The sequence below is a fragment of the Lagopus muta genome, chromosome 5 (genome assembly GCF_023343835.1).
Source record: "Lagopus muta isolate bLagMut1 chromosome 5, bLagMut1 primary, whole genome shotgun sequence".
In the NCBI taxonomy this organism is placed as follows: domain Eukaryota; kingdom Metazoa; phylum Chordata; class Aves; order Galliformes; family Phasianidae; genus Lagopus; species Lagopus muta.
Window position 1 is genome coordinate 61829372 of NC_064437.1, and position 22573 is coordinate 61851944.

Here is a 22573-nt window from a genome sequence, read left to right on the forward strand (position 1 = left end):
ATGTAAAAGTCCCACTTTGCCTTATGAAGAAATTTGACATAAGTGTGGAGAACTTACTTGAAGGTTGTATTGTCAAGGATGTGATTTATTTCAAACTGGCCTTGCCATTTTCTCTAGACATTGTTAGTGCACAAAATGCACTTCAGAACTTGCTGGAGTTGAATTTAGCAGAATGGTTGGCAGAAAGGAAATGTGAAAAATGAAAGAATTGAAAATCTTTCCTTACATCTTTCCACAGAGTAATATGCAGCCAGATACAGCCATGTTCTGCACGCTTATCTGCTATGTGCTTTCACCCTCAGCTAGGAGCAGCACCAACCCACAGGCTTACACAGCAGCCATATCCTTGTGCTGACTGAAGTCAAGGACCAGTACATGGCAATTGCTATGGCAGCATTCAAGTGGCAATACTGTATGGCATTTCAGTAAATTCTGCCTGTTTCACTGCTGTTAATTTGTGAGTAATCTGCAATGACCTAAAAAATGCATTGACATGACCTAAAACAAAAGTAGACCCATGCATCATGCTGCGGGTTCACACATCAGGGTTTTCTTTATCAGGGAAGAAGAAATACAATTAAATACTTGTACAAGAAACACATGGCTAGGAGAAACACAGACAGCACTCGTTAATCTGTCACAGGCACCTCAATTAAATTCCTTGCAAATATTAGTTATGAGAGCTATGACATGTGGTTTACAACACCACTGAGATATAACAAATAAGGAGCTGAAAGGGAAGATGAAGCGGGTGCTGCCTCAGGAGGGCCAGATTCTCCAAAACTTTGTTGGACAAGGAATACAAACAACCAACCTGCAGCCTGTAGCTGTCTCATGCATCATTTATTTTGCCCTCTGCTTATTTGTCATGGTATTTGCTACTGTTAAGGCCTCCAGGGACCCTACAGAAGATCGGTGCCGTTAGGTCACGTTGTCCCATAACACATTCACTCCTTAAGGACAGTGCCTCGCTGCCCTCCAGCGGTAGCAGCCTCACAGCTGTAGCTCTGCATTTTCTGGTTGCTCGTAGCCCCTCAAGCTCCATCTTTATGGAGTGTATAACGCTACAGGTTTCCATGAGAATTGGATGTAGTTTGAAAAAGCTGGAAAAAGCTTTGCAGGGAGGAGTAGGTGCAGCAAAGCTCCAGCACTCTGCGAGGAGAGCTTAACACCCACCCTCCAGCGTAAAGATCTTTCACTATGGACAAATACTCTTTGTTTTCGGAGTGAATTTTGATCGATTCCTTTAAGAAGATTTCCTGGGAAACGGCACTGCGACTCCAAGGCCACAAAGGTCAGCCCTACTGTCATCACTGCTGCTTCCTGCCATGCAGGATTAGTTTGCTTGCTTAGCTTTGGACTGAAGACTCACCACCTCCTCTTTAATGGTGCCTTCAATGTCTGTGACAAGAGCTGCAGTGTTTAACGTGGAGGTTGGTCACTCTTTCTCACCAAACACTGCGGATTAGCTGTACAAATGTGCTGCCTTTGTTCACATCTATACTCACCACCATGACTCCTCAGATAGGGTACAAAACAGCCTGCAGTAGGACCCAGTTTTACCAGGCAAGAATGGGGATGTGGAGCCCTCAGCCCTAAGCATGTCTGCTGGGACCAATGTCTTCTTTGCAATCTGTTTTGTGAAGGAGATTGAGGAATGCTGAAAAAGAGAACCATGAGGTTCCTTCTATTTGTTTCCAAAATTATTTTCATTCAAAAGCGAGACGTGTTTGTATAAAATAGCTTAATTGCTGTTAGGAAAGAAAACTTATGTACTATACCAGACCCAGCTTATGGCTGTTTGGATAGAAAAATTGATAAGGATCTACTATAAACCCATTTAGTCACTTCAGGAAATGGCAGCAGAGTTCAAGTAATCCACACACACGGAACCGGGAGTTTAAACATTTGACATGACTGGTTTTGCTCAAGAAGGTATTAGGATGTCAGAACATGGATGTTTGGATAGCTACAGTATGTAATAGTGCGTTGAGAAAATAAGAAAAGATCTCATGGAACAAATGAATTTATGTTCATTTTGGTATCTGCTAAGAACCTTTAGTTTTGTTTAGTTTAGTCTCTTTAGCTGAGAGCCAGCTTCTCCCTGCCTATTGAGGCAGAGCTGGAGGCATCCTTTGGTCACAGTGTGTTGTCACCATCACCTCGTGCCAGGGAGAAATCTGTGTCTGAAGGGGTCGTGGTGGATTCATGGCTTTGTGAGATGCAAATCTTCTCCAGTTGTACATCATGGCCCTTCCAGGTGGGATTTTTTCATGCAAAGCACCTTATCTAAAAAGATAGCTTGAAAGCTAATGGCAAACAATAACCTCCAGCACAATTTGTGGTATTTTTCCTCTTCAAGATGATTTTCTTTCATGCTTTCTCAGTCCTTAAGTTTGGATTTCCACTAGCACTATCGTATCTTCTGCCTCTCCTCCTCTGATCTGCTATCTGTTACCAGCAGAATAAAAACCTGTTACTAGTTTCTCCCCTTCAGCTGACAATTGCTCTGTGCCTCAATTCTTTTGTGCAGTATCTCACAGGTCCAAAAGCATGCCTCATATTTTGCAACACACAAAGGCTCCGCTTCCATAGTTATGAAGGATGTACCACACAGGACTGTCAGATAGCATGTGTACTTGTCCTCTGAAGAGGAAAATTTCAGGCTAGTTTGTTCAGGAACAAACCAGCTGTGAAACTGGTAGATGGAGAATGGGGAGTAAGTTGTCAGTAGACTCTACTGGTCTTCCCCAAAGCAGTGCATGGCAGCTGGTCATGCCACTCTGACTTTACATACAGATTCTTTGAGTTTTAGCTTAATTTAACCTTCTGGCCCTATCCTACTCCATTTCTCTGGCTGTTGTAGTTCAGCACTTGCCCTGCTAATTTATCCCCAAGAGAGTTTTTCCCACCCAATTATACCTTGGTTGATAACTCGTATAGCTGTTTCATTGCTCTGTAGGCTGCAAGTGAGAAAAGGACTGACTGCAGATGAGGGGAATGATGGAGGGATCTACTTTCAGGTTAAACAGGAGCCAGAGAGATATGAAAAAAGTGTATAAATTCTTTTTTGTAGGAATAATGTCTAGAGAGCAGAGATAATTTGCTTGAGACTTTTCTGAAAATTTTTGGATGCTAATCTGACACAAATCTCACCACCGTCTGTTTGGGCACAGCTGTATGTTGGAAACACAATTATGCATTGGAAACTGTCTTAACTGGTGGTACGAAAAACCTTACCAAACAGCCTAATCTCCAAACGTAAATCTTTGCTTCCTGGAAAAAAAAGAAAAACCAACCCACACCGACGCACAGCTATTGAAGAGCCAGGGGAGTGTTTGGGAAGATGTTGGTAGGCAGCCCGGAACAGTGGTGTGATCGGGATCTGCTCATCCGGATGTCTGGATATACCCTGTAAAATGAAAATACCTGGTAAATCATTTCTTTGGCATGGATCTGGAATTTCAGGAAGAGAGATCAAATTGCAAAGCACACACCTTTGGTGGAGAACAGAACTCATTTAGTATAAATTCTCAATCCTCACAGATTGAGAGCAGATAACCACAATGAAAATGGACCTTCATGTGAGTCTCACTTGGATGCTTCTGCTAAGTACTTCTCTCCTGTGTGAACCAGGTACAGTGAGTACATTTTTTCATGCTTATATGGAAATGTTACGGACAGAATTCATTACTGATATAGCCTGGCCTGCTGGAAAGTGGTGGCAGAGTCTTCTAATGTATTGCTGGCAAGCTTTGTTTGATGGAATTGTTGGTTTAATTTGTCTTCTTATTCAAATATTAGCCTTGTAACTCAAATATTCAGATCAAATTCACAGGTTAGATTTTAAAGCTGAGGAATATTTTCGTTGCTTCTCTTCTGTGAGGGGAATAGCTTGAAGAAGTCATTTTCTTTCTTCCTTCTAACATTCTTCTTCTAATTCTCTTATTTTGAATTTAAATTCTTCTACATGATACATTCAAAAATGTAGAAAAAGACATTGAAAGAATAAAAAAGCAGCTTGACTGACATGGGTGGAAATCTACTTTGCAGAGACTCGGGACTGCAGAAGTGCCATTGTCCTTCAGTCTTCAGAAAAGTCACCCCAAACCTTCCTTACAATCTCACTGGTTTGAATGACGTGGTCTTTATCCATGGGCACCATGAGCAAAGGCTCATCAGCCAGAAGGAGAAATAATTTCATAGAACATAGATTCAAGGGTTGGCTATATTGAATTAATTATAAAGCAAGAGCGAAGGCAAGTCAGACATAATAGGATGCATAAAAGGACACTGAGCTGCCTTTCAAGAAGGTGGTAAAATCCCAGCATTGTAATCTCTCACCAGTAAGTTTGCTTTTGTCTTCAGTTTGACCTGGATTAATTTAGAATGGAAAAGTCACTTTGGCTTTTGCCTTGTAAACTCCCAAATTTAGGATCACTGATCTATTTCCAGGAGCAAAAGTGTCTGAAGAGCAAATGCTAGCTTGGGAAAAAAGAAAAAAACAGTCTCTAAAAGAAATTTCTCCTAAATTTCTTGATTGAATCAGGCATGGATCTTCAGAGCTTGCTAATTTTGAAAGAGCCTTCTTGCTTCTTTATGGGTATAAAGACAGAAAGATCACTGCTTGCTCTTTGCAATTTCTGTGCATAAGAGGAAGCAAAGGATTGCCTATGAGTTTACAGAGATCTATCATTCCCTAAACTTGACAGAACTAGACTGGAAGAGCTGCTCTACAGATATGTAATGCCACAGTTTGGTTTAGTCAGTCCTTTAAGCAAGTATATATTACATTCCATGCTGCAGAATTAGGCGAAGTCTGGGCTCCCCAGGAAGACCTGAGCAGGCACTTGCAAAGAGAACAGTTGAGGCTGACATGTTGGGCTGTCAGCCAAAACAACTGCCACACTCTGCACAAACAAATGATCCACAGCCTCCTCTGCTTTTGTGGTAATAACACGACAAAGATAAGGAACTTCTCTACTGCCCCAGCAAGTTCTGGCAGAGCTCAGCTCCCAGAAGCCCGAGTCTCCATCCATTGAAGCATGTACATGAGGGCTCGTGGGGCTGGATCACTTTGCTCTTGTGATGCTATGAAATAAGGTCCTCTACAATCATCTTCCGCTGAATTATGAGAGAAGAAGCACATCCTTCCAGGCAAAGGGAGGATGGTTTTCACTTTGAAAATATGTCACATACCAGTAAATACTCTATCAAACTCTGTGTCAGCACAGGAAACCATAAAACTTATCTAGAACTGTGTTACATCAATGCTAATGTATCTATTAATCCTATACAGCAAATGGCTTCTGGTGGCAGTCAACAGAAGACAGTGAAGGTTCAGCCTCACCATGGGCCAAATTCTCAAAATGGCTTAAGAAGACATTTAAACCCAAAGGTAAGAGGGTGAGACGTAGACCTGAGAGTGAGCCTTCTGGGCATCCCTGTTAGGGTTAATGGACCCCCCCTGCGTGAGCTGGTTATCTCACCATGGCCCTTTAATGATAGAACAGGTCCTTGTGCAGCAGAGCCAAGTGAACTGGGCTGAATCAACAGCACTGATTTGGGCTCCACTGCTTTGCGCACTGCAGGCATTTCCCAGTCAGCCCCAGCAACTGGAGACACAGAAGCAGCACACAGCCCACCCCTGAGCAGATGGGGATGCAGCCTTAGATGTTAGAAGTTTAGATATCCTGGAATAAGCAAACTGATATGCTTACTTGCTCATTTTTGCTTTGGTTTTAGAAGAGACACCACAATTGCGACTGGCATCTGGTGGGGACAGATGTGCTGGAAGGGTTGAAGTTTACCACAACAGCGAGTGGGGGACAGTCTGTGATGATTTCTTTGATATGAACAGTGCCAGCGTTGCGTGCAGACAACTCAAATGTGGCCAAGTTGTTTCTGTCCTGGGCTGGGCTTACTTTGGCCCTGGAGAAGGAAGCATCCTTCTGGATGATGTGAAGTGTGCAGGAACCGAATCTCACATTTGGGACTGCTCGCATGCCGGCTGGAACAAAAGTGACTGTGGACACAATGAGGATGTCAGTGTCGTCTGCTCAGGTAAAAAAAAAATGAATTGTGCTCTTAAAAATTGATTTGGATTTTATCCTTGACCATAATAGCAAGAAACATCAGAGTAGGATTTGGAAATCAGATGGGAGCTGAGCTATGTGCATGCAGATGCTCCTTGTGCTTGGGCTGAACCAAGTGAGCAAGGAACACAAGGATGTCATGTGCAACATATCAAAATTGGCAGCAGTGGGCACTGAGTATGAATATGGGGAGAATCATTTGAGACCATAGAATGGTTTGAGTCAGAAGGGACCTTTAAGATCACCTTGTTTCAACCCCCTGCCATAGACAGGGACACCTCTCACTAGCCCAGGTTGCTCACAGCCCCATCCAGCCTGGCCTTGAATGCTTCCAGGGAAGGGAACATCCACAGCCTCACTGGGCAACATTTTCCAACACCTCACCACCCTCACCGTAAAGAATTTCCTCCTAACATCCAATCTAAATCTACCCTCTTCCAATTTAAAACCATCTCCCCTCATCCTGTTGCTGATTCCAGACTTCCCAAGTTAAGCCAGGCAACAAGTTCAGAGCAGACAGAAGCGCATCCAGCAGGTCTGAACTGTGTTGAATTGAGTCTGAATTGAAAATAAATATCAACACTTCTATCCTAGATGTCACTGAAAGCAATGATCACATAGCTTGAAGCCACCTATTTTGAAGCAATTTGATTAACGCCAAAGCTAATGGCAATTTTTGCTTTGTTCTATGTTCACAGATGCAGTGCAGTCCACGATTGCACCAACAGGTAAGGCAGGGCCTTTGCAATCTAAGTCCATTAGCACTTCACAGTATGCCTAAATGCTCAGAAACTGATTTTTAACTTGAAAATCATGCAATTACTGCTCTTTTCCAGACAGTATCATAGAAGAATGTGTGTTCCCAATTTTCCTCATTAATTCATTATTCTAATGACCTGGACGTTTGGATTATTTGTAGGAACTTTAATTGCCTTTCACTAACTAATAATTAGAGAAAGCATGTGGCAAGTCTCTACATTCCAGCTGTAGGCTTTAGACTCTTGGTTATTTCACCACTGCCACACAAAACCTGACATATACATTATTTTATCAGTGACTCAGTTCTGGTGACCATTCTTATAGTTCTCCAATAATGTGTTTCCACTTTCAGTATCCACAGAGAGGACCCAAACTACAATTTCATCAACCACGTTGGTCACAGACCGCTTTGTAACACCTACTACACAACTGGCGACTTCTACAGATAAAGGCAAGAGAAAAACCCAACCTGTAAATCTACAAAAAATAAATAAAATCCAGTAGTGTGCAATTTGGTTACAGCAGGCAGTAATACTTGGAATTCAGTCAAAGTGTTTCAGCACCTGTGTTTTTAACTCTGTGTGTGATCAGCCTTGGTTAGCCAATGGCTAACACCATCTGCATTTGTGGCCACTGCGTCTTTAGCAATGACTGCTGCATCTCCAGCAGTAGAAGAAGGCAGGCAGATTTAACACCCAGATCTACTGCCATTAAATGTAAAATCAAGGTGAACGCCTCCTGTCAGTAAGAACAGAGGGCTGTGCATTCACTCACTCCCCTGAAAGCCCATACCCACATGCTTGCATCAAGATTCACTCCTAACTGCTGCCATTCTCTCCTCCATTCTCTTTGTTCCCCCAACTTGCTTGTGACCCCAGAGCCATCTTCTACATCCACTGTTGTCACAGAGGGAAGTGCCACATCAGCTACTGAAATCCCGGGCACAACTTATGAAGGTAAGAGCAGCTGTTTTGCAAGCAATCTCTAAGACTAATGCTGTTACTTGGGGGTCTAATACTGTTAACTGGGGGTTTGAGGCTGGATTAAGAAGATGTGGCTGTGTGAATTATGGAATATTCACAGCAGACAAGAAGAAATTGAGCATTTGTGTGAAGGAACAAGACCCTCTGTGACATCTTCATTCAAAAAGACTGTTGGGATGTATCAGCAATACATCCATAATGATGGATATCCCTTAGCCTGTAGCTGTAGCATTACATGTGAAATTTTGTGTAGTGGTCCAGATCATTGTGTCAAGTGTCCAGATCATTGTGATTGGTGTGTCCAAGATTCATGACTGCTCCAGGACAATTAAAGAACAGTCAGGCATGTGAAATCATCTCCCTCATTTTGACCCCTGCCTCTCCAGTAATTTAGCAGACTAATTACACAGCTGTTTATCAAGCCTGAGATCTAAACTGAGTCTCTAATTCCTCAAAACACATCTGCTTTTAATTGCTGTTGGCAGACATTTAATTTCCCATCCTGAGAGCTTCTTCTGTTTGCTCAGGTTCCACCTCCACTACAGAGGAAGATGGGACATCAGAAATCCCCACCTTGTCATGGAAAGGTAAAAGGCATCTGCACAATGCTGCATGTTAGAAAACTGCTCTGTTTATCTATGTGACTGTAAGTTTTGTCTGGGGGAGGGGGATCAATGGACATGCTAAAAAAATCAGGCAAAGCCACCATCTCTCAGTGTAACCAACACAAATGAAATAAACTGAATTTGCTTGGTGCCAACCTGCTGGCTTTTTGGGAGCGTGGGCAGGCTGCTAGCAGCACCGTGCTGGGAAGTTACCTACCAACCACTGTCGTTGCCAAATTACAACACTCAGTGCTACTTTTGCTTCTCACGTTCCTTTTGCTTTTCTCATTACTGAGAGAGAGGACTGAAACTTTCCTGATGCTTGTAATGCAAAGACACGAAGACTCATTTCTGAGCACTGAGAGTGGATAAAGGATGGCAGGGAATACATGGATTCTCTTTTCCACTAAGCTTGAAGCCAATTCAATGCATCAAGAACTGGGTTCAGCCATACTGCCTTATTGAATGCTGTCATGTTTTCTTATTTCTTGCTTCTTGTTAGACTCTGAAAGCTCAGCAGAACCAACATCACCCATCCCACTTCCAGAAGGGAGTGTGACTGTGACCTCAACTCCAGAAAACCCTTCCACAGCTCCTAAAGGTAAAAACAGGTTCTGTGTGATAAAATATAATAAGAACAGTATTTAAGCTTCTGATTAAATTAGATTATATAAACTAAATCATATCACCAAATATCAGCTCAAGTGTCTGTGACTGATTCATGCTTCACTCCAGTAATGCATCTCCTCAGTTCATTAGCAGTCCCTTTGACACCCCTGTCTTTCTCCTTCGCATCCAGTTCAGGTGATTCTGTCTAATAACCTGTTTCCTCTCCCCTGACCCTCCCTGCAGCTTCCTCCTCTGCCCCCAGCACTGCAGCCACGCAGCCAACAGCTGTTCCAGAGATCCTGACCACCTCTGGGGAAGGTAAGGCACTCCTCTGCTGCAGGTACTCCCAAACACAACAAGGATCACATCCCTCACTGCCCCAACAGTGGCCACTGCCTCTTTAGCAATGACTGCTGCATCTCCAGCAGTAGAAGAAGGCAGGCAGAAGTAACACCCAGATCTACTGCCATTAAATGTAAAATCAAGGTGAACGCCTCCTTTCAGTAAGAACAGAGGGCTGTACATTCACTCACTTCCCTGAAAACCCATACCCACATGTTTGCATCAAGATTCACTCCTAACTGCTGCCATTCTCTCCTCCATTCTCTTTGTTCCCCCAACTCACTTGTGACCCCAGAGCCATCTTCCACATCCACTGTTGTCACAGAGGGAAGTGCCACATCAGCTACTGAAATCCCGGGCACAACTTATGAAGGTAAGAGCAGCCGTTTTGCAAGCAATCTCTAAGACTAATGCTGTTACTTGGGGGTTTGAGGCTGGATTAAGATTGTAGAATATTCACAGCAGACAAGAAGAAATTGAGCATTTGTGTGAAGGAACAAGGCCCTCTGTGACATCTTCATTCAAAAAAGGCTGTTGGGATGTATCAGCAACACATCCATTTAATGATGGATGTCCCCAGTCTTGTAGTTATGAAAGCATTCTGATGAGCTATTACTGTATATTTTTGTTTTAACCAAAGTAATCAGCTTTGGTTCCTATTCACATTTGAACACTGGTTTTCATTGTTCCTGTTTTCCTCCCCCAAAGATTCAACCAGAGATTTTGTCACAGAAATGGTTTAATGAGTCTATGAAATAATTCCTTAAGTTTTGTAAATCTCAGAAGCATAGTTTCACCAGACAGGGCCATTTTGCATCAGCCATCAGCCAGGACAACTCATGGCCATCCAACCAGGATGCCATCTTTTTTAGAGTCATCTTCAGGCTATTGAAAGTCTTCCCACAGCTCTTTACACCATTCCTCAGAGCTCGTGATTTTCAAGCCCATTGTGTTTCTTGAATCATCCATCCCAGCTCTCCTCATTATCTCTACCTTTATTAAATATACATCATTGACCAAGCAGCTGAGGCCTCTTTAGTGCTGAGAAGAACAAGCAGCTCCTATGTACCACTGAGAGCAGGACTGAGCTTGGTCTGGCTCACTGCAGTGCCAATGTTACTGGCTTCCAGTTTTTCCACGGTCCTTCTGTGCCAGCTGAAAGGATGATTTAGCCTTTGTGCCTCGCTTTTCTCTTTCCAACGAGCATCCCATCGCACCTGTCGATGTAGAAGTTCAACTTGCTGATTTTTGGCATTCATTCTGTTCATTCTGAATTCTCATTTTGTCCTCCAGAGAGCGCACAGGTCCAGCATTTCCTTCTGTCACTCTACCTATGTTCCAAAGTGTCGGAGTTAATGGCTGAGGATTTCATTACAGTACAGTAGTGGTGGCTGGTTATCTAACACCCGTGCCATCTGTTAGGTCAAGATGCTGCAGAATGTGGTAAACAATTACTAAGGCAACTGGTATTTCTTCTCTTTGTAACCTTTTCCAAACCTACTTGTCTTCGACAGCTTTATCGATGTTGTCAGAAGTTCAGAGCTGTGTCTCCATGCCCATGGCAGCAGTTGTAGGAAAGGTGGTACAAATTTGCTTACAGCTCCACCCATTAACCTGATTTTGAGCAGTACGTTCATATTTGAGCTCTAGGATCCACCCTCCCTAGTTTCTGCAGATGTCTTGCAAATTAACAGACAAATGTTCAGCACAGTAGAGATTTAAGTCAGTGTTTCTCTACCTTTTTACTGCCAGCCATCTCAATTTCAAAAGGACATAAATGAAAACTTTCCTACTTTAAAGGGTATTTAACAGAGCTTTGACCAGATTTTGCTGCCTGCCTTGCTTACTCTGACTGGGATCTATTCCAACTGAATGAAAAGAAGTGGGCACTTCTCAGCACGCACCAGTGAAACTGAGAAATCCTTTGGGATTTACTTTTATTTTCTTGGCTTTCAGAAGTTTGAATGTGAATTTCTTCTTAAATGACAGCTCTATTGAGCACTGTGCAGGCTTATGGAACCTAATACGCAGTGTATTTGTGCTTTCCTAATACTGCCCTCACAACTGTGCAACTAAGTGCTTGTAACTATTAAGTGCTGTGCTTATGCCTGTTCACCCATGTATTTGAGCCAACAATTTTATCTTATTTAGGCATACTGTGTGTAACAAGGGAAGCTGGTCAATGCTTAAAATGTTTAAAAGAAACAAAACAAAACAAAAAAAGGCTCCTTTATAGCTATAATTATAGCAACTCGTTACTTTTACTGTGACAACTGTATGAAAACTGTTCTTTGGCTACAAAAGGCTAAGGAAAACTAATTGATTACTAATTGTTTTGAGTATTTTTTTACACATAGCCATGTGCAAAGCACTGACTTCGAAGAAAAGTAAATATCAACAGTTTTATTCATTTGATGAGAGTAGAAAGCTGCCTTTCGTCAGTGTGTAGACACATTCACAAAACACATTAACAATTCCTGGGACTGTCAATTAATCAGTTCTGTTATTTAATCAGAAATATGATGGTCATATTTCAGACTAATGAAATACTTCACTTACTTAGGATGTTTAATCTGGAGGCTGCCTCTCTCTCAATACTGGTATCTTTAATATCATCTGAATCATGACACATTTATTCCTGCCTGTAATCTAACTCAATATTTGGATCTGGATGCTTAATTTTTAATCCCCCCCTTTCTCCCACCTAGATACAGATAACTAATGAAATCTAGTTCTTAAACTTTTTATGTTAACACCCTTCATTATTGCTGATGACTACTCAGCACCTGTTTAATACGTTATCTTTTGAGTCAATTATTTTTCTCTCTCTGATATCGTGTTTGGAGCTCTCTCAGAAATTCAGGCCTTGATCTTGGGAAGTGAGCCAAGCATGCCGCTCCTGACATTTCTTTACAGCCAACTTTTGCAGAAGGAAATGATAAGCACGGTACTCAGATGGAAGGAGCTTTGATCATGGTCAGCAAAAAGGAATTAAGGGCAAAGAGAGTCCTTGGGAACAGGGTACTCATTCTGAATGGATGTACATTAGTTGGTTACAAATGACTGCCAGGTGACAGCAAAATGTCCTGAAATGAAAACCTTGTAATCACAGACCTACCAAGGAGTAAGACAGGTGTGTATACTTGGTACAGTTTATGATGGCAACAAACTCAGAAGAACTCAATTATGTTGTCGGCAGAGTCTCTGATTTCTTTCTCTGAAAGAAAAATACACTCCAGACCCATAAAACTAATTTGGAACTTCAGATCTCTAAAAGCCTTTCCCTCTGAAAGTGAGATAAATGTGTGGATTATTCCATAAGTACCCAGCTCTCAGAAATGAGCCTGATCTGTAGAAATAGCTGTGCTACTATTCTGGGGAAATGATGCTGTGCCAACCATCTGTTATGCCAGAGTGAAAAGAAGACCAATCAGGTATTATTTAAAGAAGAAAAAAACCCATATTCCTTAGATTGCAAGGTGTCCCAGGGAAAGGTTGGTTCTGGGTGCTTGTGTTCATCCTTTAGACAACGCTACCATATAGATGAGAAAGAAGGTAAAGAAATGGTAAGAACCCTGTAGGGATGAGGATCGTTTTCCCTGCATCAGTGTGTCATGGAAGAGGACTATGTCTGTGCCCGTTGGGTGCTGCATGATCAACCATTGGAAAGATGGCTTCAAGACTTCATAATATCAATCCTAAAACAGCACGTAAATTCAGAGGAGGATGCTTTCTCATATCCAACCACACCGCAGGCTACCGGTCCCCGTCATCCCAATGATGCAGACAGTCTCTAGCACTGCCTTGGGTCACTGACTGTGGTGTTCTTTCTCCCCAGCAGATGTTCCAGCCCTGTCCCTGCGCCTTGCAGATGGTGACAGCAGGTGCTCAGGCCGTGTGGAGCTCTATTACAACGGCAGCTGGGGAACAGTCTGTGATGATGCTTGGGATATGGGAGCTGCTGAGGTGGTGTGCCGGCAGCTGGGCTGTGGGGAGCCTATGTTGGCAGTGCCTGAAGCACAGTTCGGCCAGGGCTCCGGGAACATCCTCCTGGATGAGGTGCAGTGCAGAGGGGATGAGGACAGCCTGTGGGACTGCTCTCACCGAGGGATAGGTGTGCATAACTGTCAGCCAAAGGAAGACGCCGGCGTCATTTGCGCAGGTAGGTGAGCACATGTCAGTGCTGATTTCACATCAGTTGTGAACTATGACCAGTTGTAATTAAAACGTCCTCTTCTTGTGTTTAACAGTAACTTCCTTTAGAATTCTTGCAAATCAGTTCCCAGTTTTCCAGCAATTTTGTATTCTGACTGGAACACGGGAATGTAGGAAGGTGACACTTGGAAGAAGCAAAGGGAATAAATAGGAAGAAAAGGTAGAGAATTTACTTCAAAATCACTCCAAAAGAACCGTTTGCCAACATGCACTGTTCATTTCCTGGCAAGAGGATGGCCATATGTCTGCTGGACTTTCCAAGAGAGATACTAAGGCACTGCCTATTTAACACTGCTGGAGCAGTCAGCCTTGGCAGTCCTACCCCACCTCCCTCTGGCAGAGCTGGAGCCCAGGTTGTGCAAATGCCTGAATTCTGGCCGTACTCAGACAAAGCAGAAAGGAGGCAGTTTCAAATATGTTTCTCTTGCTATCTCGAGCTCACCTTCCCCTCGCCCTGCAGTGCCAGAGATCTGCTGAACCCAAAATGACTGAGGTGAAATGGCTGAAATGAGCCTTCTCCTCTTTGTGTCCATGCTCCCGGAGATTAATGGGTTATGTCACTACTGCTTTTCTTTACCTGACATAGGAACTGAAGAATGTCATTAACCATCCGCTGTAGCAAGACCACAAGTTCACTTTTCTGTTTCCTTTTCCAGAGCCTGTTACTCCCCCAGTCCCAACTGAGCCTGTCCCAGCTGGTGAGTTCTCCATAGGCAGGTCTTGCAAAGTTTTCACATCTGATATTTTACATAGCAACTTGGTTTTTCCTCTTTGGTAAACACATCTGCCCATTGCTGAGGCTGCTGGGCAACCACGTGTTTCCTTCTGTTTTTCCAAGAGCTGTCTCTGAGGCTGGTGAATGGAGACAACGAGTGCTCAGGGCGCCTGGAAGTCTTCTACAACGGCAGCTGGGGAACCATCTGCGATGATGACTGGGACATAAACAGTGCCAGGGTTGTGTGCAGGGAGCTGAGCTGCGGAGATGCCGTCTCAGCCAAAAAAAGTGCCTTTTTTGGGGAAGGCACGGGAGATATCCTCATGGATGATGTGAAATGCACAGGGGATGAGTCCTTCCTGGAGCAGTGCTCTCACAGGGAGCTGGGAACGCATGACTGTTTGCACAAGGAAGATGCTGGTGTTATCTGCACAGGTACTCCTCTTCTACATTTTATTTAGTGTGAAAGAGCCACGCCTGCCTGGAGGCTTTAGCAAATGACAGAGCAAAATGCTTTCTTCCTGACTGACCTCAAGCTGCACCTAGGTTATTGTATTTAAAAGCAGTGCTGGTTGGCATATTATCCAGGATCTTGTTCACCTCAGCATACAATGCAGAGGTGGTGCTGCTCTGCTGCCAGCAGCAATTCCTATTGCAGTCTGGGTGAAGAGCTGGGATGGAATTGCTGTTCTCCCCAGCACCTGCATCAACATCCCCTGCTGATAGACATCCTCAGTAGGGTGGCATTGGCTGCTCCAGGGCATCAGATAACATCTCCTAGGTCATGGTCTAGGGGATACCAGGCTGTGCTTCTGTTTATCTCTCTTTATAACCAATGATCTGGCTTTCATTTTTTTGATGGTGTTTATTTTCTCTGCCCACAGGGCCTGTGGATCTTACCACTCCTGGAACAACAGGTATGGAGCACTTCACCACTCAGTCACCTCAGATGTAGTCAAATATTATTTCTCCCATCATGGAGTGCTGATTCCCCTTGATTTCAGTAGTGCTATTTACATTCTGGGAGGTGACAGCCCTGAACATATTGTTAGCTCCAAAAAATCACAGCGCTCAGATGAATAGGCATGCATTAGGGTCATGATTAGTGGGCATGGTGTATGGGACTGTTGACTCATGGCCTGAGCCACTGACTGGGCACCTGGGGAAAGGATCTGGTCAGCCCTGGGAGCACAGGTGAAGGCAATTGCTACAATGGAGCTGAAATGAGGGTCTGATTATATTGGTCTTAATTGCAGTTTAATGTCAGTTTGGCTTTGGTTGGATAGGTTTTGCTTTGCTCACATGATAAAGACTGCTAATGCTTGGCTTTTGCTTTCTTTCTGGCAGCCCCAACTGAATCCACCACAGCTGAAACTTCAGGTACTTATTTCTGCTCACAGACCTTATGGATTTGCTCAGGATGCAGAAGCATCCCTAGGGGCTGTGCACACTCACTGTGGGTACATCCTGCCTGTCCTGCCCTGGGCAGCTCCTGATCCACACTTGTGTTCTCTCCCATGTCCAGCAACCCCTGCAGGCAGCACCACGTCTGAAGCACCAGGTATGCATCACTTTACACTTACTGTATTTGGTGTGGTGCTTAAGTTTGCCACAAAACCACTAATTTCCTCAACATCAGCAGTCCTTGCTTTGCTGTGGACAATAATTTGTTTCATTATTTTGCTTCTCACAGTAACCACCTCTCCCACTCCTGGACCAGCAGCCACTACCAGCTGTAAGTGATGCTCAGCGTTACACCCTCAGATCTCTGCCCAAGCTGTGACCAGGCACTGGCTGGCTCCCAGTGCATGTAATCTCATGGATGCAGCCATTCATTCCCAGAGGTGATCCCAGTGACCTCTCTCTTGGCTCCCACACCTAGCCAGGGAGGAATGTGGGCTGGTGCTGGTACAGGACCAGTATAACCTGGGGTTAGCACTGGACCACATGGCTCCTAGGGCAACCCCACACCACAGACAGTACTGGGATCTCTGTATCGCCCAGCATCCAAGCCATGGCACAGCTCTGGAGTTGGGGATGCTCCCTCATTACAGCAGATCCCAGCAGCACCAGCATAGGGCTGAGCATGGCTTCATCTCCTGGGGCTGTGCAGTCAGTGTGTGAGTGTGAGCCTGGGGCTCTCCTGCCCTGCACATGCATTACACCTGTCCTGCTCTGGGAAGCCTCTAACTTTTGTGTTCTCTCTCATGTCCCACCAGCTCCTGCAGGCAGCACCATGTCTGAAGCACCAGGTATGTGTTGCTTGATACTTACTGCAATTGGAGTCATGTTTAAGCTTAGCACAAAACTGCTGATTCCCTCAAGGAAAAAAAAACAAAACCTGATGCTCATGAACAGAGCTCAGAGCCCAGGGAAGTTCCCCAGGCAAGAAAAGCCACTAGGAATCCTTGGCCTAATTTGTGTGGGGTACACACTCATCATATGAGGGATGAACGTATTTAAGATTCAGACCATGTTTACTTCCATATTTTCTCTTCTCACAATAGGAGCCTCAACAACTCCATTGATCTCCTCAACTCTACCAGTCTCTTCAACTCCTCAAAGCACAGAAATCAGCACTTGTAAGTAATGCAGTGTTATTGTGGTTTAAGCACTTGGTCAGCCCGCAGTGTTGTGATCCGATGACACGTTGACACAGCTCCCCATTTTACTCTGTTCTGGGAGTCAGCACCTTCCCAAGTTGAGGTCACTGTGAATTTCTGATATTTCCAATGGTATTTGGTTTGAACCTTAAAGTTCCCTGTGACAGGATTTAACTGTTGAAAAAACTTGAAGTTCAAGTTCTGTTCATACATTGCAAATATCACACCTCAAATTCTTGAAGGCAGAATAATGTCTTCTTTTAAAGTCTGGCCCTATTAGCTACACATTGACACTCCAGCCACACCAGAGAAACATCTGTACTTGTGCTGGCAACATACAGGGAGCTGACCTTCCAGCACATGCATTTGAGCATGGAGTCATCTGACTACACAAAGGAATAAGCAGAATTAAATCTTGTCCCTTTAGTGCTAGCATTATGCCATCATTCCAGTCTGTACACTTCTCTTAATGCAAACCTTTTGACAATTCCATTCCTCAGATCAGTTGATTCTACCTTTTCTAGTCAGACTGCATTCAGATGATTATCATTGTGTAAGCTGATCACACACAAGCACATATTTTTATCATTCGCTCTCACTTATTCTGTTGTTTTTTTGTTTTGCTTTTTTTGTTCCCATTAAAAGCTTCTCCAAAGCCAGTACCTACAAGTCAAGGTAAGTTCTTTTCCTTTCTTCTTCTTTTTGATTACATTTCTTCCCCAGTCCCTCCTGTGCTGGGCAAGATGTGAGTTGGAGGAGGCTGGAAGTATACGGCAGAGGATGTCTGCTCAGCACCAGTGTAGCGCTGAGGGACAGGCTGGCCTATGTCTGCTACGTTTATGGGCATAGCACATCTGAAACATCTGCCAGCAGATTGCCAGGCTGTCAGCCAGGTGTGCCAGCGCACTCCAGAGGGATCTCATCACCAAAGAAACAGCTCAGGGGTTATTGCAGCCAGCTGTTATTGCCAGCAAAGCCCGCATTTGCATTCGTAATGGTATTTAACACATGCTGCATTACGCTGTGCAGTAAAACATGTTTTATTAACAAACTTCCTCTCCTCCAGCAACCCTTGCTTGTCTGCCTACTTACATGCGGGCAATCATCAGGAGATCCTACATCAACTCCCGAGGGTACCTTGCAAGTGACATCCACCTGAGGGACCCCAGGTGCAAGCCTGTGATCAGCAGCTACCACGTCATGTTCCGCATACCATACGATGGCTGTGGCACACAGAGGCTGGTGAGAACCTCGGGCTGAAACTATTGTGTGCCAAGACAGAGTCCAAATTATCTGTGAGAGAAGCTCTCGAGCATTTCTAATGCTTGTTATGTGAGGATGCAGCCACGTGACCTGGAGGAGTTGAGGTGGAGCACAAATATCAACAGCGTTATGTTAACAAAGCATTGATGAACACTATAATAAGACTACAACAAAATTATGCTTCTTGAAGTTCTTGACTCTAAGCTATACAGATTATTAGGAACCTTCCTCATCTTTTTTTCCCCTTCCCTTTTGTGACACTTGCTCTTCAGGTCACCTTGTTCTCACATGTAGCTGTGCACAAAGACTCTGCTAGTGGGTTTGGAAGAGGTTAGTTATATAAAGCAAACCTACACTTTGGTGAATACAACATGCAGCACAAGTTAACTGGCTGGGTGTTTGCATGCTCACCACACCACTGAGACTCCCAGAGGGTCTTTGCTGGCAAGGTACCATTCAGGAGAAGGTTCTTTCCCCATGGCTCCTTGGAGCATGTTTGTTGTGCTCAGCTGCCATTCCCTGCTGGCTCCTTGTTGTTTTCCATGTTGTGGTTTTCTTTTTTTTCCTTTAGGATTTTATACCTCTGTTTATACCTGTTTTCCCTCTCAAGTCCATGAGCTACTAATGATCTCAAATGAGCCATCTCTCCAGCTGACCCATGTTAGCCCTTATCTCACCTGGCACTGTGCTGCACACCTTCTCACAGCCCTGCAGCTCTGAGGCCAGGCAGCAAGGCCATGGTGTTGGGTAGCAAGGCCATGGTGGCCTTGGCTATGCTTCTCCTCTGCCTGTGCCCCCAGTTCCAGGAGCATTTAGGAAATGTTTTCAGCATTCCTCTGCAGCTCTTAACCTACTTATGTTTCAACAGATATCACGTGGAGCCATCACTTACTCCAACACAGTGGAAGGATCCATTTCTAGCAACTCCTACAGCAGAAATAGAAATCCTCTGCTAAACTTTGCCTGCAAAATATACGACGATGCTGGTGCCCAAACAATACCCAGCGTCATACGGCCTGCGTACCAGGAAACTCCATCTAGGCAATTTGTGGTCAAGTTTGCCTTTTATGACTCACCATCCTTCTCCAATGTAGTGAAGGAAGCACCATACTATGTAATGCCGAGCCGGGATTTGTTTGTTCGTGCTACCCTGTACAGCACACAGCCAAACGTGATGCTGTTTGCAGACACCTGCGTGGTCTCTCCAAATCCCCACGACTTTGTGACTGTGGCATCTGATATCATACGAAACGGGTAAGGAAAATATCTCAGCAGCCATTTCAAAGCTATTCCTTGTGTGTGGTTGAGGCAATATGGGAAATAATAAATAGACACGCCAAAAAGCCATGGTCCTGTAACATATTAATATGTAACGTATCAGGACAAACAGGAATGGTTTTAAACTGAGATGGGTGGTTTAGGTTGGATATTAGGAGGAAGTTTTTTATCCAGAGGGTGGTGAGGCACTGGCACAGGTTGCCCAAGGAGGCTGTGGATGCCCCATCCCTGCAGGCAATCAAGGCCAGGCTGGATGTGGCTCTGGGCAGCCTGGGCTGCTGGTTGGTGACCCTGCACATAGAAAGGGTTGGAACTACGTGATTTTTGAGATCCTTTTCAACCCAGGTCATTCTATGATTCTATGAAACATTTGAGTTATCCATTAGTAAGAAGCAGCCGGATGTTACATGAACTAGCTAACACCACAAGCACATCTTCTTAAGCTGTTGTAGTATGCTAAATTCACCATTGAATTCACCACTGCATTCTGCTAGGGGAGAGAAATCAGTACAAATCTTCAGAAAGCATTTCACACATCTTATTAGGGGAAAAAAAAAAAAAAAAAAGCAAGAATGAACTAATTGACACTCATTTAAGTGTCTTTGTTTGATTTGGGATATGGATTTGTTTCTGTGTACTTTTTATAAAGCCAAAGGGTGAAGTGAAGATAGCAGGGCTACACAATAGCCCTTTCTCATATACTTGGAATTCCAACAGATGCTTTACTTTCATATATTTACATATATGTGTGGTAGTTATGTATGTTTCATTACATATACCATCCTACCCATATAACTTCTGTATTACTGCATCTGTGTTCGGGAGTTCAGGACTATAAGTTGTGATGAATCTCACAGATAAATAGAAAGAAAATTGCTGGTAAATAACGAAACAAATGACACAAAAACCACGTCACAATTTCTGTGTGATAACTATTATCCTTTTCCCTTCTATCTTACCTCAGGTGTGTCAGAGACCCAACCTATAGGAGCTACTTTTCACCAGACAGCAGGATTGTCCAGTTCCGATTCAGAGCCCCCAGTTTTATCAGCAGATACTCATCCGTTTACCTACAGTGCAAGATGGCAGTGTGCAACAGATACGATTATTCCTCCCGCTGCTACCAGGGCTGCATAGCCAGAGGCAAAAGAAGCACAGGAGATGGCAGTGGAAATGTCATTATCGTTATCTCCAGACTACAGTAGCCCCAATAACACTTCTTCTAATTCTAATATTACGCTGATCACTTATAAATGTGATCAGTAGGTTGCACACCTGCTCGTATTTTAATCTTAACTGTATTGTGTTCCTTAATTTCAAACTTTTGGATCTATATTCCAGATCTGTAAAAGCCTAAACTTTAGTAAAAACTCAGTGATAAACTGTAATGGATCAGCTTTTTGTTCTTCCCCACCAAGACTGTTTCCCTCTCTTGTACTGCATAACTCAAATATTTAGTATTCAAGAATTACTAACCTGCCTTGTAAAGCAGTGGTGTTGCTTTACAAGCTCAAGAATAGGAACCCCTTGTAACCAATAATGTCTGAGCAATTATTTTAAATAGGAGCCCAACAGTTTTTGGGGAAATATTGTCCATGCCCAGAGCTGTAATCTCTCCGATACCTATGACCTATTCCCATTTTCCATGTCAGTTTTTATTGCTGGAGATTAGACCTGAAAAAAATATATATATTTTCTTCATGATATACGTATTTGTTTCATCCCTTTACTTTCAATATCTGTTCCAACTGTATTACTTTGAGCCAGGAATGTGTTTAACTCAGTATGTTAAATTGCCCTATTGGAATGACATAGTGAAAACAGGGAGAAGAGTAACTTTCAGTTTGTAATAGAGAAAAGTGTCTTGAAAGTCGCCACAGAACTCTACAGGAAAGAGATTTATTAAACTTTAGTAACATGGTGAGCTTTGTTGGGATGAGAAAAGCATCTTGAAGGCCAGTATTCAGTTTCCATGCAGTGAATATCTGCAAATTGCTCAAACTCATAATGAGATGCTCTGTGTGATGCTTAGATCTGATCTGACCAGGTCCCTGTTGCGGTGGCTCTGCCCAGGGCTGCTCCACTTAATGCCAATCCTAAGCCAGAGGGACTGTAATGCCTGGTAGGAAAATGGCTGAGATTTCAGTCCTGAGCTGGAGTATTTCCTAATTGCACTTCATTCACATAGAACTCCACTGTGCTGGTAACCCTGCTGTTCTGCTTCTCACAGGTAATGATTTAAAGTGCTTGAAGTCACATTTTCTCTGCTATTGCACTCCCAGCCACAGGCAGTGAGGAAAAGTGCCTTTAAATAACAGATCCACTGCAGCTGAATTCTTGTTCCTGTTTTCCAAAATGCACACTAATTTGTTCTAAGGATCAGCTATTTTAAAATACCTTCCATACAGTCATCCTGTTCCCATTTTAGAGGACTTTCCTGAAGACCTCCCAGCCATTTTCTTTGGAGATGGAAGAGGGAACTCACAGAAGGTCATTAATATTTCAGCTCTGCCTGATCCGTGAGCACACTGCACCATCTGAACGTGGGCTTAACGTGCAGAATTTGTAAAAGTTTGAGAACTCAGACTTGGCACCAGGCTCGGGGCTCCAGATCCTTTAGAGCAAATGCAGGACAGGATTTCCCCATACATAAGAAACTCCCAAGAATTTGCCTACCAGCCTGTAGGTACCAGCACATAACAGCCACAGAGGGTTTTATTCCTAGTGCTCCTGGACGCAGCACTGACCAGGGCTGAGTTTTGTACACCAGTTCATGTTTTAAATGCACATAAAGTGGGTGTTAGCAGCTGAAAATTGCTTGCAAATATGTGTGTGGGTTCAAGAAATGAAAGGCTATAAAGGATAAATGTTAATTCGGTGTTTCTGGAATCAAAAGGTTCAAATATGAAACGTATTCCATACCTCTTGTATATGGGATGATGGTGGTGATGGGTTGATGGTTGCATACATGATCTTAGTGGTCTTTTCAAACCTTAATGATTCTGTGATTCCATTCCACATTTAAAGTCAGTACAAATATCTTGTCCTGAGGAAGAGAGCTACATTCAGAATCCTTAAAGACAGTTAAAAATCACGGGGAGGACTG

The 22573-nt window shown here is 43.6% G+C and overlaps 1 protein-coding gene across 1 annotated transcript in view; it reads left to right on the forward strand.

Annotated features, from left to right (window-relative positions):
- The window catches only part of DMBT1 (deleted in malignant brain tumors 1), a 60973-nt gene extending 39135 nt beyond the window's left edge, over positions 1 to 21838 (forward strand). Inside the window, exons 18-31 of the mRNA XM_048945889.1 lie at positions 5749 to 6063; positions 13232 to 13555; positions 14265 to 14306; positions 14447 to 14758; positions 15208 to 15240; positions 15671 to 15703; positions 15849 to 15884; positions 16017 to 16058; positions 16543 to 16575; positions 16831 to 16905; positions 17572 to 17601; positions 17993 to 18168; positions 19058 to 19443; positions 20432 to 21838. Of these exons, the coding sequence (XP_048801846.1) occupies positions 5749 to 6063; positions 13232 to 13555; positions 14265 to 14306; positions 14447 to 14758; positions 15208 to 15240; positions 15671 to 15703; positions 15849 to 15884; positions 16017 to 16058; positions 16543 to 16575; positions 16831 to 16905; positions 17572 to 17601; positions 17993 to 18168; positions 19058 to 19443; positions 20432 to 20672 (2078 nt within the window). The 3' untranslated portion in view covers positions 20673 to 21838. The remainder of the gene's footprint in view (positions 1 to 5748; positions 6064 to 13231; positions 13556 to 14264; positions 14307 to 14446; positions 14759 to 15207; positions 15241 to 15670; positions 15704 to 15848; positions 15885 to 16016; positions 16059 to 16542; positions 16576 to 16830; positions 16906 to 17571; positions 17602 to 17992; positions 18169 to 19057; positions 19444 to 20431) is intronic.
- Positions 21839 to 22573: the final 735 nt, after the last annotated feature.